Source organism: Ceratotherium simum, chromosome 16 (assembly GCF_057802395.1).
Source record: "Ceratotherium simum simum isolate JZ-2026a chromosome 16, ASM5780239v1, whole genome shotgun sequence".
In the NCBI taxonomy this organism is placed as follows: domain Eukaryota; kingdom Metazoa; phylum Chordata; class Mammalia; order Perissodactyla; family Rhinocerotidae; genus Ceratotherium; species Ceratotherium simum.
In genome coordinates this window covers 2,489,704-2,511,558 of record NC_141915.1, presented here as the reverse complement: position 1 = coordinate 2,511,558, position 21,855 = coordinate 2,489,704, and the positions used below count along the sequence as shown (strand labels likewise).

Here is a 21,855-nt window from a genome sequence, read left to right as displayed (position 1 = left end):
ACTTATCTTTGCCTCATAAAGCTGCTCATTTCGGTTAACAAAAGCATCGAGGTTAGTTGTTGCAAGATAACATGTGGAATCAGTGAATTCTATGAGAAGTAAAGCAGTTAAACCCTACGGAGAGACAGACAAACTACTAGAACTATAGAATGTTTATGTTCTTGGGACACAAGAGGTTGGGGAACAAAGACATAGTTCTAGTTTGATCAGAGTGTTAAAGTCTTGGTCAAGGCTGAATCCTGCATGTACCACCTTCACTCTTCCTCTGCCAGGGGGGCTCCTGTCCCATGATGATATTATAAGGAAAATCCATAGGGAAGTGAAGTCAACAGTAATTAAAAGCTGAACGACATGTGGTCTAATTAAGTGCACCTCAGGGAATGGACAAGGGAGGAGTTTGAGATAAGTGAGGTCATAAGGGAAAAAATTCTAGTTATCTATAAAGAGTTAATCAGAGCCCATGAGCTCAGAACTGTCAGTGTTATTTCTCCTACTGATTTGGGTCAAGTCCATGTGGGTAATCACATGGTGGCAGCATTGTTTTCTGGAAGGAAACCCCAGGAAACAGCAAAAGAGTGCTCTCTCAGATCCGTATGTTAGCCTGGAACTGAGCAATTGCAGTGTTCTATCAACAAGGCTGCTCTTCTCTTCCTGCCTGAGAAGGGCGATGGAGGAAGAACAGGGGGTTGACAGATCATCCTTGAACTTTTCATTAGTCACAAAAGCAAGCACTGGTGCTTGTACCTCGAGCTTTAAAGAAGTGAAGGCTAATCTCAGGAAAGAAAGAGTCCTCAAAGAGTCCCAGCGCTTGGATTTCCACTAACTATGGCTAGTTGAATCTGGCTTTAGGAAGTTCTTGCAGTCTTTAGAACTGTTTCCTCCCTTTATGAATTCAGAAGATATAAAAGTTGTGCCAAATACCCCCTAACATTCCCCAGCAGGGTGTGTATGGGAATATTGTGTGCGAGGCAGCTTCCTGGCTGAGACCAGAGGTGGCAGTGGCACCGCGCAGATGGACTCCAGCTGGTTTGCTCCCCAGTGGAGGGCTCCCTCCATAGGTGCTAGGCTGTTCCTGATGGCATCTGCCATTCCAAGTCACTTTGCCAGAGCTCCTCCTGGCCAGTATCACACCCTTGCTATCTCTGAGCCCCAAGCATGAGGGAAAACAGCAATTTCTAAGATGATGACTAAAGAGACTCAAGCTAGGACATTTCCCACACAGGGGCCCATTAACTGTTCCAATTTCTGCTAGTGACCTCATTGCTGAGGGATACTTTCAATGGGCTAGCTTAGAAAGTCACTGGAAATTCAACAAGTGGCCAGATAAAAGTTTAACATACCAAGCACAATAGCATTTCCCTCCTCCAGCAGTAACCAATTGCAAAGTGTAAAAAGAGAGCCCATTCACAGGAATAACAAAAAAAATAAGACAGCCAGGAATAAACCTAACACAAAATGTGCCGTTTATACTGCTTCTATATGGAGAACAGCGTGACAGTTGACTGACGAGCATAAAAGAACAAACCAACTGGGGAGACGTGCCACTTTCCTAGATGATAAAACTGAATATTGTGAAGGAGCCTATTCTTCCCAAATGAATTTATAAATTCAATACGCTCTCAATCAATATCCAAATGAACAAAAAAGAATAATGAGGGGGATTTACCCTATCAGATTTTTTAAGCACATCATAAAGCTTTAGGGATTTAAAACAGTTGATATTTGTAGAACTACAGGAAAATAGATTAAAAGAACAAAATGAAGTGTCCAGAAACTATCTCATTTAGTCAACTCAGCATTTTAAATCATTAAGGAATGGATGGATTGGTCAATAGAAGTGTTGATGCAATGATTATCCATTGTGAGGGTGGGGAGCTAACCCCTACCTCCTACCACTGACAAAAATAAAAAATAAAAACCACTTAGAAAAAAAAATCCAGATAGATTAAAGAGCTATATGTAAAAAGGAAAAAACCATGAAAGTAGAAGAAAATACAGGTAAATATGTTTATAAGCTTGATAAGGAAGGTATTCTCAAATAAGACATAAATCACAAAGTCAGAAAACACAAAAGTCAGAATGCCATGAAGAAAAGAAAAAAAAAAAGACTGATAAATTTGAACCCATCAAAATCTAAAACCCTAATAAACCAAGTTAGAGCAAGCGACAGATTAAAAAAGAACATTGGCAAAATTTATAACAGGATTTATATCCTGAATATAAAGAGCTCCAAAAATTTGTTTTTAATAATAGTATCTGGAACACTTATTTACTAATACTTTTTAATAGGTAGATGAAAAAATAGCTCCAAAGAAAAATGGGCAAAGGAAATGATCAAGCAACTGACAGGACAGGAAATAAAAATGGTCAAAAAACATAAAAAGATAGAGGCTGGCCCGGTGGTGCAAGTGGTTAAGTGTGCGCTCCGCTCCCGCGGCCCGGGGTTCGCCGGTTTGGATCCCGGGTATGCACCGAAGCACCACTTGTCAAGCCATGCTGTGGCGGCGTCCCATATAAAGTGGAGGAAGATGCGCATGGGTGTTAGCCCAGGGCCAGTCTTCCTCAGCAAAAAAGAGGAGGATTGGCAGATGTTAGCGCAGGGCTGATCTTCCTCACACACAAAAAAAAAAACATAAAAAGATGCTTAATCTCAGGTAATTAGGAAAATAGAAACTAAAAAAATGAAAAATTTTGCCCAAGAGATTGGTCACAATTAAAAATATTGATAACATCAAGGGTTGGTGAGGGCACTCTGCTATATATGGGGCAGACGGACATTTTACACAAAGTATATACACTCTGTAAGGGCAACTTAGCCTTTTTTTTTTTTTTTTTGGTGAGGAAGATCACCCCTGAGCTAACATCCATGCCAATCCTCCCCTTTTTTTTTGCTGAGGAAGACTGGCCCTGGGCTAACATCCATGCCCATTTTTCTGCACTTTATATGGGACGCTGCCACAGCATGGCCTGACAAGCAGTGCATCGGTGTGCGCCCGGGATCAGAACCTGCAAACTATGGGCCACCAGCAGCAGAGCACGTGCACTTAATCGCTATGCCATGGGGCCAGCTCTGCAGCTTAGCATTTCTAATATTTAAAATACACATATCTTTAACCCAGCAATTCCACTTCTATATCCTCAAATAATACACGTGTATAAAGAAGCGTGTAAAAGGATGTTCACTGTCAATACTCATTGTTAAGCAAAAACTGGAAATCTTAATTTCTATGAAAAAAAGAATGAATAAACTATACCCATACTACGCAATTCTATGTAACTGTTAATAATGAAGATATGTATATTGATATGAAAAGATCAAGATGTTATTAAACAAAAATGCAAGTTGTAGAACAAAAGGTACAGTATGCCATTTATGTTTTTAAAAGATACACAAAACTATGAGGTTTTTTCCTTTGTTTGTTTGTTTTGGTGAGGAAGATTAGCCCTGAGCTAACATCCGCCAATCCTCCTCTTTTTGCTGAGGAAGAGTGGCCCTGGGCTAACATCCACGCCCATCTTCCTCTACTTTATATGTGGGACGCCTGCCACAGCATGGCTTGACAAGCGGTGCATAGGTCCGCACCCAGGATCTGAACCTGTGAACCCCTGGCCACCAAGGCAGAGCACACAAACTTAACCACTACGCCACCGGGCCAGCCCCTAAACTATGCGTTTTTTAAAAATATAATATTGCAATAGGAAGGGCAGATCAGAGGGGACATTCCCTGTATCAGAATATATGCATGTTTTACCTGTATAATTTTTCACCAGCTCCTTCCAACCTTAAAGTCTGAACACGGCTGTCAGCTGACGGACAGACAACTCAGAAGAGGTGGTGACCACAAAGAACACCAGTCCATCTGTGTTTCCCCTCCCTGTTCTTTTCCCTTGACTAGTCTACCTTACAAATCATTTCATGATTAATTTTCCTAAAGCAAAAAGCAAATATTTATTAAGCATTTGCCATCAGGTACACACTCAGTATTTGGTAATGAACGGAATGTTTTACGACAGTTAATCTGATTGTAATAGGCAGCAACGCGAAACAAGGAGGCGGGGTGGGGGGGCGGGGGGTGGCAGTGGCAGGGGTGAAGGTGAACCAGTCAAAAGACTGCATAACAGGCCAGGCATTATTCATCCTGTTCGAAGCTGTGCAGGGCTTCCCAATGCCTGTAAAATAAAGGGCAAAGTCCTGAGCCTAATATCCAAGACCGTCCAGAGTCTAGCTTCAACATGTTTTTCTGATCTCTTCTATTACTTCTTCCCATCACAAGCCTCCAACTCAGTCTGTCTTTACTATGTGTCCACACCTCTGTTCACAGTTACTTCTTCCACCTTCCTAAATCTTACTTCCTTTAAAAATATAGACTCAAAGTTGTTGTTTAACGGGTATAGAGATTCAGTTTTGCAAGATTAAGAGTTCTGGAAATTGGCTGCACAACATGTGAATGTACTTAACACTGCTGAACTGTACACTTAAAGTTGGTTAAGATGGTTAATTTTGTTATGTGTATTTTACCGCAATTTGAAAAAAAAAAGTAATTAGAAGCTGATTTACCTTAGGAAAAAAAAGACTCCAATCATACCCTCCCCAAGTCTTCCATGACCAGCCCCCTCTCTCCCCTCTGAACTCCTAAAGCTCATAGTATCTTTACAACTCACGTGGCTTGTGATCATTCATAATCTTACATTTTTAATAACTATTCATTTGTCTTATCTCTCCCTCCCAATTTGGTTACAAGCATCTTAACAGTGCTCAGTAAACATCTGCTATTAAATGGGCCTCAGAAGCAAAATCAAAGTGCAAAGAAAATGTTAAAACCATAGTAACTGCTTTAATGTTAAAAATATTTATCTTTCTAAAAGATCACACAAAAGTTGGGAAGAGAAAGGAGGATGTCAACTAGCCTACATCAAAATCTGCACTGAGGAAGGACAAAGAGCTGCCTAAAAAACTGGTAGCCGGAGCAAACTGCAGAGATCGAGATGGCCACTGGTCAACGGAACCAGCAGCCTGGGTCAGCCACATTCCTGAGCACCACCGAGGTGCAGTGTTGACAGCAAAGTTGCCTGCCCGAATCATCCCTTCTTTTCAGAGAGAAGCAGGAGCTCACTCCTTAGACATGTTCTTGATGGTCTTGTGCTCCTTCATGGCCTTCTCCCAGTCGCTGCCATTGAATTCCTCAATGACCACACTCCGCACAGTGCCCTCATCCAGGCAGTGTGGGGCGATTCCTAGAGGGAAGTGGCACAGAGAAAGGGGGGTCCCAAGTAAGAGTGAGACCAGATACTGCACTGGCTACTGGACAAACCTACACCTGTAAGCACCACGTCCTAGGCTCTCTGAGTGGTACATCGTCAGCCTCCTGGCGTACTGTCCTCACCTCACAGGGGGATCAGACGTCTCGAACCAGGGATGGCCAAGGCTGGACATGATTCAAAACTAAGCTGAGAGCACAAAGAGTAGCAAGACTCAAGCCTAGAGCAATCTCCATTTGGGAGCCTGAAGAATTCACAGGCCTTTTCCAGGGTTTAGATAGATAATTTTCTAAGAATTAAATACTTCCCCATCTGTACAAGATTTTATTCTTTCCAAAAACTTCCTGATCCTCGAGGAGGGGAGGAAGGACTCTCCACATGACAGATGAGGAACAAACAGGAGCTGCTAAAGAAATGGGATGTGGAGGGCAAGGGTCATGTCCTGCCCTCCCCCCACCATAAAGCACAAGACAGTCAGTCACAGCTGCCCCAACGCAGCTCTGGAGGCTGCATTTATACAGGGACAAGATTCCTCAGGAACATCCTCAACCACTACTTTCCACTCAGTTCACACTGCAACTGGTGTCATTGTGAGCAACTGTCTAAGGGTTGTTTTTTCCCCCTAGACCCAAGTAGAATCTGAAGAAGGGCTTGGGTGTTGTTTGTGTTTTGAACAAACCAAATTTTTCTTAAATGGCATTATAAACACTCCTCACTCTTGCCTTCTTCACCCCCTTAACCACCATCGTTGTTCAAATTCCCTCCTCCCCCACAGGCCCACCTCCCCCCAACTCCTCTCTCTATCATCAGTGTCAGTCCCAGCAACATACAGCTCAGGCAGCACCAGCAAATGAGAACCAGGATCTAGCCGGTCTCCGAATGACCATAGCCAATCTTATATTCCATCATTTGAAAAGAGCTCTGCTGAAGAGCCCGTTCTTCTAAAACATGCACGTGAAAAGGCCAAGCCAAGCAGTAGGCAAGCCAAATATGCCAGTGCCCATCTTTCCAACCAGCATTTTAACCCAGAGCAGCCACAGGGCCTCTCCGCGTCCCTCCTGAGCTTGTGGCCCATTCCCTTCACTTACCGAAGCCTCCGGGGTTTGAGCGGGGAGTGTAAAAGCTCTGAACGCCACATCTCTTACAGAAGGTATGCTGCGCTTTGTGCGTGTTGAAGGTGTATGTGGTTATGCTCTCAGCTCCCTGAGGGAAAATAGACAAATAGGTATTCTCTTTCTACAGGGATTTTTTTCATTTAAAAAATAAATCTTTTAAAAGGTTCAATGGGGGGAAGCCCTCTTGTAGGGCTCTCAGGATTATGAGGACAATCTAATTTCCCACAAGAGACTAGAGGTTTCTCAATGGCAGGGACCCATCTAAACTGCCAGGAGACAGTCAGTATGGAGCACAACAGCTCATAGCTTCTCTTAGGTCAACTGCACAGAGAACAACTCAGCCTTGAGCCTTCCCTGATCCACGGCAAGATGGCATGTCCCGTGGATGTCAGGGAGTGAAAATGCCTGCTTCCTGGGGCCTATCATCTGACCTCTCTGGTCATTTCTTCTGTCTTCCTGCCTAATCAGAAATCACCAATGATCACCATATTCACAAATCTAATGGTCATTTCTCTTGATCACTGGATTCTTAACTTGTTCTTCTCAACTTGACCTCTCAGGACCAGTCCTCCCATTTTGAAACATTTGTCTCTGAGGATACCACACTCTCCTGCTGTTTTTTCCTCCTTCGCCACTGGCCATCCCTCTGCTTGCTTCTCTTCCCTCTGTTCAACTCTCTATAAATGCTGGCAAGCCCCAGGGCTGTCCTCGTCCCTCTCCATTTTTTGGCTACACCATCTACCCAGTTGACTCACTCAGTCTCATGGCTCTAAACAGCATCAGGATGCCAAGAACTCCCAAACTGATAGTTCCAGCTGATTTCTCTCCACAACTCCAAACTTGCATATCCAGCTGCCCACTTCCCATCTCTACATGAATATTCAAAACACATCCTTCATTGAACTTTTTCCAAAAAGAATTCTTGATTCCAGTACCCCTCCACAACTGCTTCTCCCCCAGGATCTGGCATCTCCATTCCACTAGCTGCTCAGGCCCAACACTGTGGATGTAACTCCTCTCTCATTTCCCTTCTCCACACCCAATCCTTTATAGAGTTCTGTTCACCCTTCCTCTAAAATAGTGGCTCCCAAAGTGTGGTCCCCAGACCAGCAGCATCAGCATCACCTGAGAACGTGTAAGAAATATAAATTCTCAGGCCCTCACCCCAGACCTAGAGAATCAGGAGTGGGGCCCAGCATTCTGTTTTAACATGCCCTCTACGTGACTGTGCACACACTACAGTTTGAAAACCACTTCTCTAAAACATATGTCCTGGGCCGGCCCCTTGGGTTAGCAGTTAAGTGCGCATGCTCTGCTACTGGCGGCCTGGGTTCGGATCCCAGGCGCGCACCGACGCACCGCTTGTCCAGCCATGCTGAGGCCGCGTCCCACATACAGCAACTAGAAGGATGTGCAACTATGACATACGACTATCTACTGGGACTTTGGGGAAAAAAAAAAAAGGAGGAGGATTGGCAATAGATGTTAGCTCAGAGCCGGTCTTCCTCAGCAAAAAGAGGAGGATTAGCATGGATGTTAGCTCAGGGCTGATCTTCCTCACAAAAAATTAAATAAATAAAACATATGTCCAATTATCTATTCAAAATCTATCTCCCATTATCTATTTTCTTTCCATCTCCATGACTATCATCCTAATGCAAGCTCCCATCATCACACCTGGCCCACCAAACAACCTGTCTCCACACTTACCTCCTTATAATCCATTCTCCACACAGCAGCCAAAGGGAGCTTTTAAAACACTGAAGCGGGTCTTGTCACTACCCTGCTTAAAACCCTCCACGGGCTTCACACTCCACAAAGAGTAAAATCCATCTCCTTGTCTGGTCCTGCCATCCCTCTAACCCCATCTTGGTCCACTCTCTCACCTCCACCCACAGACCACCCTCCAGCCAGCACAGCCACTATGCAGCTCCTCAGACACACCAAACGTGCGCCCCTTTGCATGATGCGTTCCCTTTGCCAGGGACACTCTTACTGCCCACACCCCCCAGCCCCACATCTTCCTCATCTAAACACCAGAGGGACCTTCCCTTTCCAACCTAAACTAGCCACTCAGCTATATTCTATCATATTGCTCTGCTTTAACTCTCTAAACAGCACTATCAGATTTTTTCTTATTTATTTGTCTCCCCCTCTGCATATTGTAAGCTCTGAGGGCCTTGTCTGTCACGTTAACTGCTGGGTTTCAGTGGAACAGTGCCTAGTACACAGTAGGTGCCCCATAAATATTTGCTGAACGAATAAGTTTTGTACATAATTTAAAAGAACAAACAGAAAATTGCTCCTTCAACAGGCTAGTGTAAAGAAGAGAATGGTGCTCTAGAGCACCAGGAAAATGCATTGATAAACAGGCCCAAGGAGGAAAAAAAGGGAAAAAGTATCAATTCCGAGACCCAAGAGCCCATGGCTGCACCTGGTGGTGTCTTCAGGAACCATCTGTCATGGGTACTCAGGGGCAAAGACGAACTGGGGCCACAGACTCCAGCAGGCATCCGAGGAGAGCACACTGGCACTCTTCTGGGCTTACAGGAAAGACAAGGGACAGGTATGCTGCCCACCTGTCCCACCTCCCCCACCAGACACCCACATGAAGGACCAAGGGGCAGACAAAGAAAAGAAGACAAACTGGCCCAAAGCACCTGAGATTAAATCTCACTAACTAGGAAAGACCAGGACTCATGCACTCATTCACTCCATTAGTCTTTCCTCCCAGACACTCACTGAGTGCCTACTCAATGCCAAGCCTACGAGGCCAGGAGCTGGTCAGACGTGACAAAAGGTGGAACTTGGAGACCCTCACGATCTAGTAAAGGAGACAGACATGGAAACAGATCATTACACCAAAGCACAGAGAGGTCTGTCAGACCACAATGGGGGCAACAGGAACCAAGGATGGAATTAAAGCCCCATCCCACCTCACATTAGCAATAGTGTGTTAAAAGCCTTTTCTTAAAAGTTCGTATTCTTTGCCCAGAGACTTTATTTCTAAGAGAATTAATCCTAAAGAAATAATTTCTAAATATTCAAAGATGTATACACAGGGAGGTTCATCACAGTGTTGTTTGTAATCGGAAAAAAATTGCACTCAACCTACAAGTTCAAATATAGAAAACTGCTTAGGATATTCATATAAGAAAATATGCTGCAAATACAGGAGTAACAGTATAAAGCAATAGTATTATTACTAATAATACTAAACTAGGAAATGGTTGTAGGGGAGGAAGAGACTAGGTGGCTGAGAGACAGTGGAGGGAAGACTTTATATATATACACACACACACATTTTATACCTTTCAAATTTTGTGCCAAGCACAAAAATTTCCCGAAATAATAAAGTTAAAATTTTCAAATCATGTACTTTTTCATTGGGAAATGATAAAAGTTGGTTATAAAACAGAAAAAAAAGGCAAAATCCTACTTTGATAAAAACATTTGCAATATAAATAGATGTATTTATCTATGTATAAAATAATGCACAAGGAGATAGTACACCAAAATATAACAGTGGTTACCTTTGGTTGATAGGATTTGGATGATCTTACTTATTTCTTGATTCTCTATATTTGAAAATATTTCCACAGTAATATCAGATATGCATCCAAAATATAGAGAGGAAATATAACCTTTTAAAAATAAGCATGAAACCTGAGTGAAAACGGAAATTGAAGTCCCGTGAGAGGCTCTACTGTGCTCCTTGCCCCCTGGAACTCTACAGGGAGCATCCATACGGGGCTCCTCAACCCTGCTCTTAGCACTAACCTTCAAGAGCTTGAAGCGAGAAGCCGGAACAATGAAGTGTCTATTCTGCTTCTTCTTGCAAATGCTGCAGCTACAGAGAGACAGAGCAATTCCCAAATTGTGAACAACCGTCTGCACCCTCTGAGTGCCCAAGGGGCCCAACCTGACATGTGCTGAGAGCCAGCTGACCCCAAAAGTGAAGCCTCTTTCACCACATCCAGGGAAGAAGCTCGGCAGATGGACTGGTCACCTGGGGCCTCTGCTCTGCGTGTGCAGAAGCGCCTGCAGGTCCCACAGCCAGCAGTCATGGCCATCCACTCCTCAGAAAACCAGGGCCATCAGAACCATGTTTCTGCTGCCCACGCCCCAGTTTATTACAGTGAAGGGAACTGTTGGATTCTAGAGACACTTAGAAAACAAATATCAAGCATAGCTACAATCTTATGCCTCTGGGATATCCACACCAAAAATGGACAAAGAAGCTTAGGTTCCCCTCTTTCCTCATCTGTACATCACAAAAAGCCTAGCTCCATGTAAAACAGGTCCTCAGAATTACCATCTTTGGAATTCAATCTAAGTACCCCCTTTTAGTCCACCTTTTAAAAAATTCTAATTTAGTATAGAATCCTCTAACAAATTATTCCATGGCGCTGCTTCTCCAATCTGGGCTCCACTGTTAGTAGCCTGGTCAGTTCCCCATTTGAGTAATTCCATGGTATTTATTTATTATTTATACATCATCCAGGTATCACACCACCTAGGGGCAAAAAGGACTGGATACTGTTGAATAATGAGTTATATGTCAACTATTGGTCCAGAAGTCAGAGCCTGTAGTCCCTGTTCTATCACAATGCCTGGGAAGGTACTAAAAAAGCAGGCCCTCCGCAGATGCTGGCAGAACCACCTGTCTCATCTAGAACAGAACCAGAGGGCTTGGAGAATGGTGAGCTTCCAGCAGTGCACATCCCTCTTATTTACCCTCCATCTCCCCCCAATTCTGGACTCCTAGGAAGGCTCTGCCCAAGGGCTTTCATTCAGTGCCCAGCCTGACCCACCTCCAGCTAACCACTCCCTTCATCCACCAGCAGTATTAGTCTGAGGGGTGATTCTGCCAGGCACAAGCTGGAGGACCCTGCTGTGTCACCTGGGGCTGTGCGGTAGGAGTGAGCTCACTCTCTCTCACACACGCACATACACACGGCAGACTTAGTTATTTTTAGCCTCCCCCTTCTTTGTAAAAATTTTTAGTATTGAAAACTTATAGCACATACAAAAGGAGCAAGAATAGAACAATGAATCCTTATGTACCCATCACCTGATTCCAATAACTATCAGCTCATGGCTGATGTTATTTCATCTATACCCCAACTCCCCAGACGATTTTGAAGCATAGTGTTTTAACTCTTAAGTCCTTTAAAGCCAATTTGGGAAGAGAAAACACTCACTTGCAGTCAAAAATGTGCAAGTCTGCCGAGGCCCAAACTTCAAAGCGGACCGCTCCACAGTGGCAGCCTCCAGTGTGTTTCACCAGGCCCTGGTATTCACTAAATGAAACAAAAAATCAGAAAGATAAGGATCTCTGAATAGTCAGACAGGACCTTATTGCATAGCTCCCTCTTTCTCTCTCTTGCTGAAAGAAAGAAGCAAGACAGGGACAAAAGTTTTCTCTACATGACAACCAGGTGCATTTCTGCTTTTGAGGAGGTAAGGTCAATTTTATAAAAGACAGGATTCAATGCCTTCTTTATCTATGAGCTCTTTTTCCATTTCTTACATTTTGTTAAATTGCAAAAGAAAGCATTCCAAATTTTGGAAAGTGAGGGGTGCTGTCCTAATCCCACTACTCAAACATTATTTATATGTCAAATACTTACTAGGAATTTTTATGAGACAGGCACCAGGGAGAAAGCAGTAAACAAGATACAGCAGACATGGTTCCTGGCCTTACAGACCTTAAGCAGCCATCAAATAAATTACCCAAATAATATTCAAATGACTGTGATAAAGGAAGTACAGGCTGCTGGGAAAAAATAAGACAAGGGGACCTGACCGAGTCTGGCGGTTCAGAAAAGCCTTCTGGGAAAGTAACAAAGAGTCTTATAATTTTGCTATATTCCTCTCCAGTATTTTTCACATACATGAATTTTTACACAGCTAAACATACACATTACATACAACTTCAATCCTTTTAAAGCTTATAGATAAGCCAGGCCCTTAATTGAATATTATTAAGATTTGATAAATATCATCAAATTGCTTTCCAAAAGAGCTGAACACTCTTGTCAGTAATGAATGACAAAACATTTCACTGCACCTTCTCAAGCAACAATTACAGGAAAAACAGCTTGTTGCAGTTTTAATTTGCATTTATTTAGTCATTAAGATTGAATGCTTTAGGGCCAGCCGGTTAAGTGCCTGCGCTCTGCTACTGGTGGCCCGGGTGCGCGCCCCGACGCACTGCTTCTCCGGCCATGCTGAGGCCGCGTCCCACATACACGGCCGGAGAAGCGGTGCGTCGCTGTGCGCCCGGGATCCGAACCCGGGCCGCCAGTAGCAGAGCGCGCGCACTTAACCGCTAAGCCACCGGGCCGGCCCATCATTATATTTCTATTTCTGTGTAGACTACATCATGTTCATCACCCAAAGACTAATTACCATCCAACACCATACACATGTGCCCTTTTACCCCTTTCATCCTCTTCCTTCCCCGCTTCTCCTCTGGTCACCACCAATTTAATCTCTATATCTATGTGTTTGTTGTTGTTTTTATCTTCCACTTATAAGTGAAATCACACAGTATTAAACTTTCTCTGTCTGACTTGTACCACTTAGTGTAATACCCTCAAGGTCCATTCATGTTGTCACAAATGGCAAGATTTCATCTTTTTTACAGCTGACTAGTATTCCATTGTGTATACATACTACATCTTTATCCACCCATCCACTGATGAGCACTTAAGTTGTTTCCAAGTCTTGGCTTTTGTGAATAATGTTGCAATGAACATAAGGGTGCAAATATCTTTTCGAATTAGTGTTTTCATGTTCTTTGAATAAATACCCAGCGGTGGAATAGCTGGATCATATGGTAGTTCTATTCTTAATTTTTTGAAGAATCTCCATACTATTTTCCATAGTGTCAGCACCAGTTTACATTCCCACCCAGCAGTGTATGAGGGTTTTTCTCCACATCCTCTCCAATACTTGTTATTTCTTGTCTTGCCAATTATATCTCATTAAGTTGTTTTAAAGTAAAGATTTACTTTAAATTTGAGTTTTATATTTCTGAGGACTTTTATATCCCCTACATTTAGCAGTAGCTGGCACATCATAGGGCTCAAAAATGTTTGATGGTGAATTAAAAAAATGTTCAGCCTATATAGTCCAAGATGATAAATCAAAAAGTGAAGCGCACAGAAAACCAAATATTCCACCTCTGAGAACTCATCCTAAGAGAATTTCTTCTGGAATAAGGACAAAAGAAATATTTTTGTTCAAACAAATAAGTAATCCTCACGTTGTTACGCAATTGTTAGGCTGTTCTTGTTTTTTCCAGGATTTTGATTGCTCTTTGTAATTCATAAAATAATCGACACTGAGATATATTACTAGAGTGTTAAAATATTTCTCTGTAGCACAACTGTTCTAGAGGGCAGGAATCTAGATGCTACCACATTTGGAGAAAACAAGGCAGCCCTTGCCAGAGGTAAGAGCTCATTTCTAATATCACAGACGCTCGGAACTCCTTCCGGGGCCATCCAAGGAGCTGGAGGTTCTTCTCCCCGCTCGGGGAGCCGCGCGGCCGCTCCGAATCCCAAGCCTCACGGCGCGCGCTCCTCTGCGGGATCACTAACCCCGCCCCCACCCGCTCCCTCACCGGGAGCGCCCGGAATAACGGGATTTCGCCTCCCAGTTGGTTCAAAATGTTGACGCTTTTCTCAACCCCCTACCCGCTCTCCAAAACCATGTGCGCAAATGTAAAACGCGACTCAGATGTGAGGAAAGTCGTGGGATTTATCCTTTTTTCACTGGAAAGGCCCCCACACCCTTTGGGCGCCAAAACACAAGACAATGGCCCGTGCAGTGTGGCTGTGCCCGGAGAGACCCTTTGTGTGCCAGGACGCGGCGCGTCCCTCACGCTCGCGGGCGGCGCCCCCAGCCTCCCCGGGGCGAGGCCCCCTCTCCCGACACGGCCGCACACCCGCACGCAGCCAAGCCAGGCAGCCGTTAGAACTCGGCGCGAGCCCGCTCCACCGAGGGAAGGCGCGCGAGTTACGCTACGGGGGAGACGCAGAACCGGGTCTCGGCCCCGACCCGCACGCAGACGGGGGCGCGCCGGCCGGTGGCAAGCCCGACTCCGCGCCGAGGGGCGTCCGCGGGGCTCCTGCGCGCCCGGCCCGGCCACACTCACAAGGTGTCCAACAGCAGCTTGGCGGCGCCCTCGAAGGTGAGCCTCTGCCGCTTCTGGAACGTCTCCCAGCGCTCCCGCTGGTCGCCCAGGTCCAGCGTGGCCACCGAGGACGTCGGGGTCGGCGGCGGCGGCGGCGGCGGGAGCGGCGCTAGCTCCGGCGGCGGCTCCCCGGAGCCCGCCTCCTGGGCCCGCGGCGACGACTGCCTCAGTGACCGCTTCGCCGACGGCTGCCTGGCCGCCGCCCGGCTCCCGCCCCCGGCCTGGCCCGTGGGGCGCCGTGTGCGGCTGGCGCCCGTGGCCGAGGCGGCGGCCGCGGGGACCCCGGAGGCGCCAGGCCGCTTCTGCCCGCGCAGCTTGTCGGCCCCGCTGTTCCTCAGCCGCCGCATGGCTCCCGCAGCCGGACGCGCAGGCCTCGCCGTCCGCGCGCTCCCGCCGCCCTGCGCGCTCCCGCTCTGCCCCGCGCGCGCCCCCGCCCGCCAACCAACCTGCCTGCTCAGGGGGCGCTGCGCCCGCCCGCCCGCCGCGGCCCGGGTCTGCCACACCTGGCTGACGCCCAGCTGTGCCCTGGAGAAAGACCCAGGTCGCCTGCCTTCCTCCGGGCCTGCACCTGCCCGCCTCCATCCTGCAGGCCTAACGCGACCGCGCGTCAGGCCTCCGCTCCCGACACCCAGAGCCCATTTGCACCTGCGGAGGCGCCTCGGTGGCCTCTGAATCCGAGGGCTTCTTTCTCCTTTCCTGACCTGGGCAGTCCTGGGTCAGCCCTGAATTCACAGCCACATCCGAGCGGGCAGCCTGGAGTAACTTCATCTCCAAGATGAGGACAGTACCTACGTTGCAGGAACCATCGTGCGCCTGAAATAAGCTGATTTGTGTAAGTGGGCAGACACCTGCTATCTGTTGGACAAATAGCGGCCGAAATCATCGTTCTTAAACTGGGTCTTTCCTGCCAAATTAAAAAACAATGTCTTGAGGATATCGATGGTCAACAGATTTTTTTTAATTTAATAAATGAATGAACCCCACGCTAAATTCCATTATTACGGTTTTGTTGAACACAGCACCAAGGTTTAAAGACAAAAATCACAAGAACCACTGATTGAACCCAGACATTTTCTAAACCTATTAGTTGCTCTATTTTGTCCGTATCTTCAAAGAAATAACATTTTATTTTGCTAATTTTCTACTTTTTTGTTTTCTACTGCCTTAATTTCAACTTTCCTCTTTATTAATTGTTTTTGTTTATTTTATCATTAGTTTATTGAATTAAATATAGTCCCTTTATTTTTAGTATTTTTGGTGATAAAATATTAATGACTGTAAATTTTCCTGAGTGTAGCTCTATCTGTATCCATTAGGTTTTTATATGGAGTGTTCACTCTTAAAATTTTCTAGATAATCTGTAGTTTCAGTTTTTGGCATCTTCTTTATTTGAAGTATAGTTTACATACAGCAGAATGCACATATATTAAATGTACAGCTTATGTAACCGCCACCAATTCAAATATAGAACATTTTTAGCACTCCAGAGAGTTTCAGGTAAAAGAAAACAGAGGGGACCACTATTCTTTTTTTTTTTTCCTTTTGAGGAACATTGGCCCTGTGCTAACATCTGTTGCCAATCTTCCTGGTTTTTTTTTTTTTCTTTTTTCTCCCCAAAGCCCCAGTACATATTTGTGTATCATAGCTGTTGAGTTGTAGCTCTTCTATGTGGGACGCTGCCTCAGCATGGCTTGACAAGCAGTGAGTAGGTCCGCACCCAGGATCCGAACCAGGGAACCTGGGAAGCCGAAGTGGAACGTTCGAACTCAACCGCTATGCCACTGGGCCAGCCCCAATCGTTTTTCTTTATGGCCAGATATATAATTAATTTCTATGGACATAAAGGGTATATATTCTCTGTAGGTTAGAAAGTTCTCTTTGTGTTAAATCAAGCTTATAAACTGTTATATAATTCCTCTATGATTTGCTTTATTTTTGCCTAATTAGTTAAATGCTGTAAATGAATGTTATTTATGTATTTGGCCAAATTTGGAGCATAAACATCTATGACTCTTAGGTTGTCTTTGTAGATTATATATAATTATAAATTTTAATTACAAGTATGAAAAATGTATATTATTTTACATTATACATACATGTACAATATTATGTGATTTTATTAAATAATAGCCTTTTTGCACTTTTTAATGTATGCGGCCTTGATTTCAATTTTATCTCTTGAAACGATCCCTTTCCTGCTTTCTTTTTGTTTGTATTTATACAATCTATATCTACCCATTCCTTTGTTTTCAACTCTTAACACTTTCAAATGCAAATAATTAATAGGTGGATTTTTAAGAACTCGATCTGTTATCTTTTTTTTTAACTAGGAGAATTGAATTCTTTGCAATTATCATTGAACTGGAATCTTTGTGCTTTGTTCTATCCATTCCTTTATGTCTATTTTATATCTTACTTTGTTGATTTTTTTCTTTGTATTGGCTTGGAAAAGTTTCTCTTCATTCCTTTTTTGCCCTCCTGTTAATTTGGCAATTCTAATGTTTGTCTCCATAATGCTAGTGTTTCCCTTTCCATACCTAATAGTTATGAGGAAACCTGTATTCCTCTAGTAATATTTCAAAATTGATCAATAAACATGTTTCCCAAGACATTTTACCTGCTCACACCCCCACCCCTTCAGCTAGATGAAAATTTTAGAAATTGTAATTTTACTTCCTCACTTTCCCATTGAACCCCATGCTCAACTCTTCTTAAGTGTGTCTTCTAATTGAAGACTCTTTACTAAACATTTACACTGATGTGGGGTTGCTGCGTCATGAGTCAAAAAAGAATTTTCAGACACAAGCCGCTCGTTAGTTCGTGCACCTTTATTTTGTGTTCAGCATGGGGACGGGACCCATGGGCAGTAAAGAGTTGCAGTGCAAGTGTCTGTGTGGGGCCCTTATATAAGATTTTAACCATTTTTACTACTCTAAAGAAATGTCAAAGGAAAAAGTATTAGGTGATCTGGTTAAGCAAGTTGATGGGTTCTGGTTAGTCTCAAAGATTATGGCATGGGGGCGGATGAATGAGATGTGTCTTTGCATTCCAAGGTACCATATGCCTCAAGGAACACGTAGGCAGGAGAGTAAACTCATTGATCACCTCCTGAGGTAAATTCCTTCGCTCCTAGCCAGAGGCAATTGAGTAACGCAAACTGAGTGGAGTCTCATGCAAATTGTAAAACGAGTCATAAACAAGGTTTCAACCACGTCAACAGCATGTATATCTTATCTCATTAATATCATAACATACTATCAGCTCCAAGAGTTGCTGGTGAGCCTGGCAATCAAAATTGTTGAATGAATAAATTATCCATTAATATATAACTATATTTATTACAAAATTAATTGTTCACAAGTAGTGTACTCTTCATCTGCCCTGTACTAAGATCTCTTTTCTAATATAATTATCAACTGATTAGAGAACTTTAAGTATTTTCCTCAGCTAGGATCCATGGGCAATATGTTGAGCCATTGAGTGCCTAATATTGTCTGTCTTTGTCCCCAAAAGATGAATGACATTTTTTCTGGGAACAAGATTCTTGGCTGTTAGCTGCAGTTTCTCTCTTCAGTTTGGAGATATTGTTCCACTGTCTTCTAGTTTTCAGTGTGGCAAATGAGAATTCTACTGCTGGTTTTATTTGCTTTCTTTTTGAAAAAGTGCCTCTTCCTTCGGTGTGAAAACTTGTATGCTTCTGCCTTGACCCATGGAGCTCAGGTATTTTGCTAGGATACGTGTATGGGTGAAAATTTCTCCTGTCTGGGTGTCAAAAACATAAACACCTGATCTAGGTTTATCAAGCCTGATAAAGAAAAAAAGAGAAAACAAAATACACATTTATACTTTATAAATGAAAAAGAAAATATAACCACAGAAACAGAATGAACTCAAAGACTCATCACAGGATCTTATATGCTTTCTTAGGCCCTTCATTGGAAAGTATTTTCTTCATCTCCGGCTATTGTACCCTTTTAGTAGCATCCGTGAGTTTGGGTAGGTTTTGTTAAGACTTAATAAATCATAACTTCTGGGGCTGGCCCCGTGGCATAGCGGTTAACTGCTGGCGCTCCGCTGCTGGCGGCCCGGGTTCGGATCCCGGGTGCGCACCAAGGCACCGCTTGTCAAGCTATGCTGTGGCGGCGTCCCATATAAAGTGGAAGAAGATGGGCACAGACGTTAGCCCAGGGCCAGTCTTCCTAAGCAAAAAGAGGAGGTATTGGCATGGATGGTAGCTCAGGGCTGATCTTCCTCACACACACACACACAAAATAAAATAAATAAATCATAACTTCTATTTAATATAGACTGTTTTCTGAACTAAAGTGTCATATGTAGACAATGGGAAACTTATTCACTCCTATAGCCAATCTAATATGAGCAACTTTCCCTACTAGAATGACATTAAATTCTTCCTGGATTCAAATTTATAGAGACAGAAAGTAGAATAGAGGTTACCAGGGACTGAGAGGGGAGGGGAAGATGGGGACTTATTGTTTAATGGGTATAGAGTTTCTGTCTGGGATGATGAAAAAGTTCTGGAAATGGATAGTGGTAATGGTTGTACAACATTGTGAATGTACTAATGCCACTGAATTATATACTTAAAAAGGGTTAAAATGGCAAAATTTTATGTATGTTACCACAATAAAAAAATTCTTCCAAGATTTTAAAGCAAAAGTAAAAATATAAAGGCACGAACTCCTCATAATTTGCACATCGTAGATACATAATATGACAGCAGGGCCGGCCCCGTGGCTTAGCGGTTAAGTGCGCGCGCTCCGCTACTGGCAGCCTGGGTTCAGATCCCGGGCGCGCACCCACGCACCGCTTCTCCGGCCATGCTGAGGCCGCCTCCCACATACAGCAACTAGAAGGACGTGCAGCTATGACATACAACTGGGGGCTTTGGGGGAAAAAAACTAAATAAATAAAATTATAAAAAAAAAAAAATGACAGCAGATTTACAATACAAATCCCACCTGTGAAAATCAAAAGTGGGAATTCTTGTACCGAGAGAAGTCAGATTCATAGAGACAGAAAGTAGAACGGTGGTTGCTAGGAAATGGGGAGTTGTTTAATGGGTACCAAGTTTCAGTCGAGGAAGATAAAAAAAGTTCTGGAGATGGATGGTGGTGATGGCTGTGCAACAATGTGAATGTACTTAATGCCACTGAACTGTACACTTAAAAATGGTTAAAATGGTACATTTTTTTTGTTATGTATATTTTACCATAATTTAAAAAAATTTTTTCTTAAGTGGGCATTTTTGGTTCTAACTTAGGCCCTAAAACCAACATGATGAGGTCTCTAGTAACTCGGGATGTAGAGAAACAGATCTAGTATGTGATGTGCTCACAGAAGGAGAACAGATGCAACAGTCAACTCTAAAGGGAAAACAAAAAACCCTGGCAAATCTGTACAGGATTTTAAGAAAAGGAAATCTGAAAATAGCATAGTGTGTTTGATTTGCTCTTTTCTAAAGCATAAATTCCCATGATTTGGGACAGAATTGTTAGAAATATAGAAGGATAAGAGATTAAATAACAGTGCCCTTGTATGCAAGTATGCTTTTCAGATATGATTTGCCTGTGCTTGAGATTAATAGTACCTGGTACTGCTCCCCAGCCAACAGAATTGGGTGTTGTTTAGCTCCTGGGAGTGTGCAGAATCCACATTGGCCAGGAGGGGGCAGGAGTCCCTGTGTCATACAGACCGGGTAGGAACAGCCACAAAGAGAATACTATTAAGGGTACCATTTTGTACCCTCAGGCTTGAAAGGCCTGCAGAAACTCCAGCTACCTGCAATTGGGAAAGGCGTTTGACAGAGGTTAGGGTGGACTGGCCACTCTGTCCTCTCTCAACCATGGGAGGAGCACCCAAATTTCTCAGCTCATATGACAGGCCTAATTTCTTTCTCTGTTGATATTTACCTCAATACCTACATCTCTCCTACTAACATGCTGGTGATAAATTCTGTTTTCTGAGCATTTGCAGTGGCACCCCTAACTTTTGTGCCAATCAGAAAAAGAAGTCTCTTCTGGGCAGAAACACGCTAGGAGGAACAGGACTTGGCTAGCTGACTGATGCTTCTGAATGAGTTAGAAAAACATCCCTTCTGGGGCCGGCCCAGTGATGTAGTGGTTGAGTGCGTGCTCTCCACTGCAGCGGCCTGGAGTTCGTGGGTTCGGATCCCGGGCACGGACCAACGCACTGCTTGTCGAGCCATGCTGTGGTGATGTCCCATATAAAGGAGAGGAAGATGGGCACGGCTGTTAGCCCAGGGCCAATCTTCCTCAGCAAAAAGAGAAGGATTGGCATCGGATGTTAGCTTAGGGCTAATCTTCCTCACAAAAAAAAAAAGATCCCTTCTTCCAGAGCAGCCTTATGTAGTGGTCCTGAGTGCTTATTAAGTCCCAGGCACTGTGCTGAGAGGCACTTTGCATACCTTGTCTGATAATCCTCACAAGGCAGGCACTATTATTATCCACATTTTTCTGATGAGGAAATTGAGGGTGAGTGTAAGAAATTCACCAACGCTCACACAACTAGCAGGTGGTGGAGCTCGTGCCCAAGGGAAAGGCAATGACTTTGGTTGCTCTAAACCTCTTCCTACATCCGTGGCACTCACTGGAGTCCCAGCTACTGCAAACGCCTCTCAACTGAGCTCTCTGCTTCCACCCCTCCGCCCAGTCTACTCCCTGAGAGCAGCAAGAGCGATTTTTTAGCTCTTTATTTTTATACTAACTAATGAACATAGTGTATATGTAGGTTCAAATAATAATAAAAAAATGTCCAACTAGGTTAAGGAATGGAGCTTTATCAATTTCTCTGCTGTTTCCTGACATCTCCCTCCCCCCTGCCCCCTAAGAAGTAACCACCATCCTGACTTTTGTGGTAATCTTTATCATATATTTATATATACACACACTATGTTATTTAGTCTTGCTGTTTTGAACTCTATATAAATGAAATAATACTGTATGCATTCTTCTGAGACTATTCTTTTGTGATTCATCCATCCACGTTGATGTGTATAGTAGAGCTGACATGTGGTCATTGTTGAATAGTATTCCATTGTATGAACATTCCACAATGTCCATTTCACTGTTGATATATATATATATATATATATATATTTAGTTTTTGCTATTATGAACAATGCTGATATAAACATTCTTGTTCATATCTCCTGGTGCATATGTGCAAGGGATTTAAAGTGTTTAAAAATCATAAAGTGTTGGGGCTGGCCTGGTGGCATAGTGGTTAAGTTCT

At 43.8% G+C, this 21,855-nt stretch overlaps 1 protein-coding gene across 1 annotated transcript; it reads right to left on the bottom strand.

Annotated features, from left to right (window-relative positions):
* Nucleotides 1–4,813: 4,813 nt before the first annotated feature.
* Nucleotides 4,814–14,942, bottom strand: CENPV (centromere protein V). The gene is made up of 5 exons (XM_014789791.2): nucleotides 14,542–14,942; nucleotides 11,579–11,677; nucleotides 10,155–10,224; nucleotides 6,348–6,462; nucleotides 4,814–5,235 (listed from the first exon to the last, which is right to left on the bottom strand). The coding sequence occupies exons 1-5, from the start codon at nucleotides 14,925–14,927 to the stop codon at nucleotides 5,111–5,113; spliced, it is 795 nt and encodes a 264-aa protein (XP_014645277.2). The 5' UTR covers nucleotides 14,928–14,942; the 3' UTR covers nucleotides 4,814–5,110.
* Nucleotides 14,943–21,855: the final 6,913 nt, after the last annotated feature.

Bases quoted from the DNA above. Each gene is read 5' to 3' on its own strand.
- CENPV (XM_014789791.2), bottom strand. From the start codon at position 14,927: ATGCGGCGGCTGAGGAACAGCGGGGCCGACAAGCTGCGCGGGCAGAAG. The intron at 6,463-10,154 runs GTTAGTGCTAAG...ATTTTCCCTCAG, and splicing joins CTCGCTTCAAGCTCTTGAAG to GGAGCTGAGAGCATAACCAC. The intron at 5,236-6,347 runs GTAAGTGAAGGG...ACTTCCCTCTAG, and splicing joins CTCAAACCCCGGAGGCTTCG to GAATCGCCCCACACTGCCTG.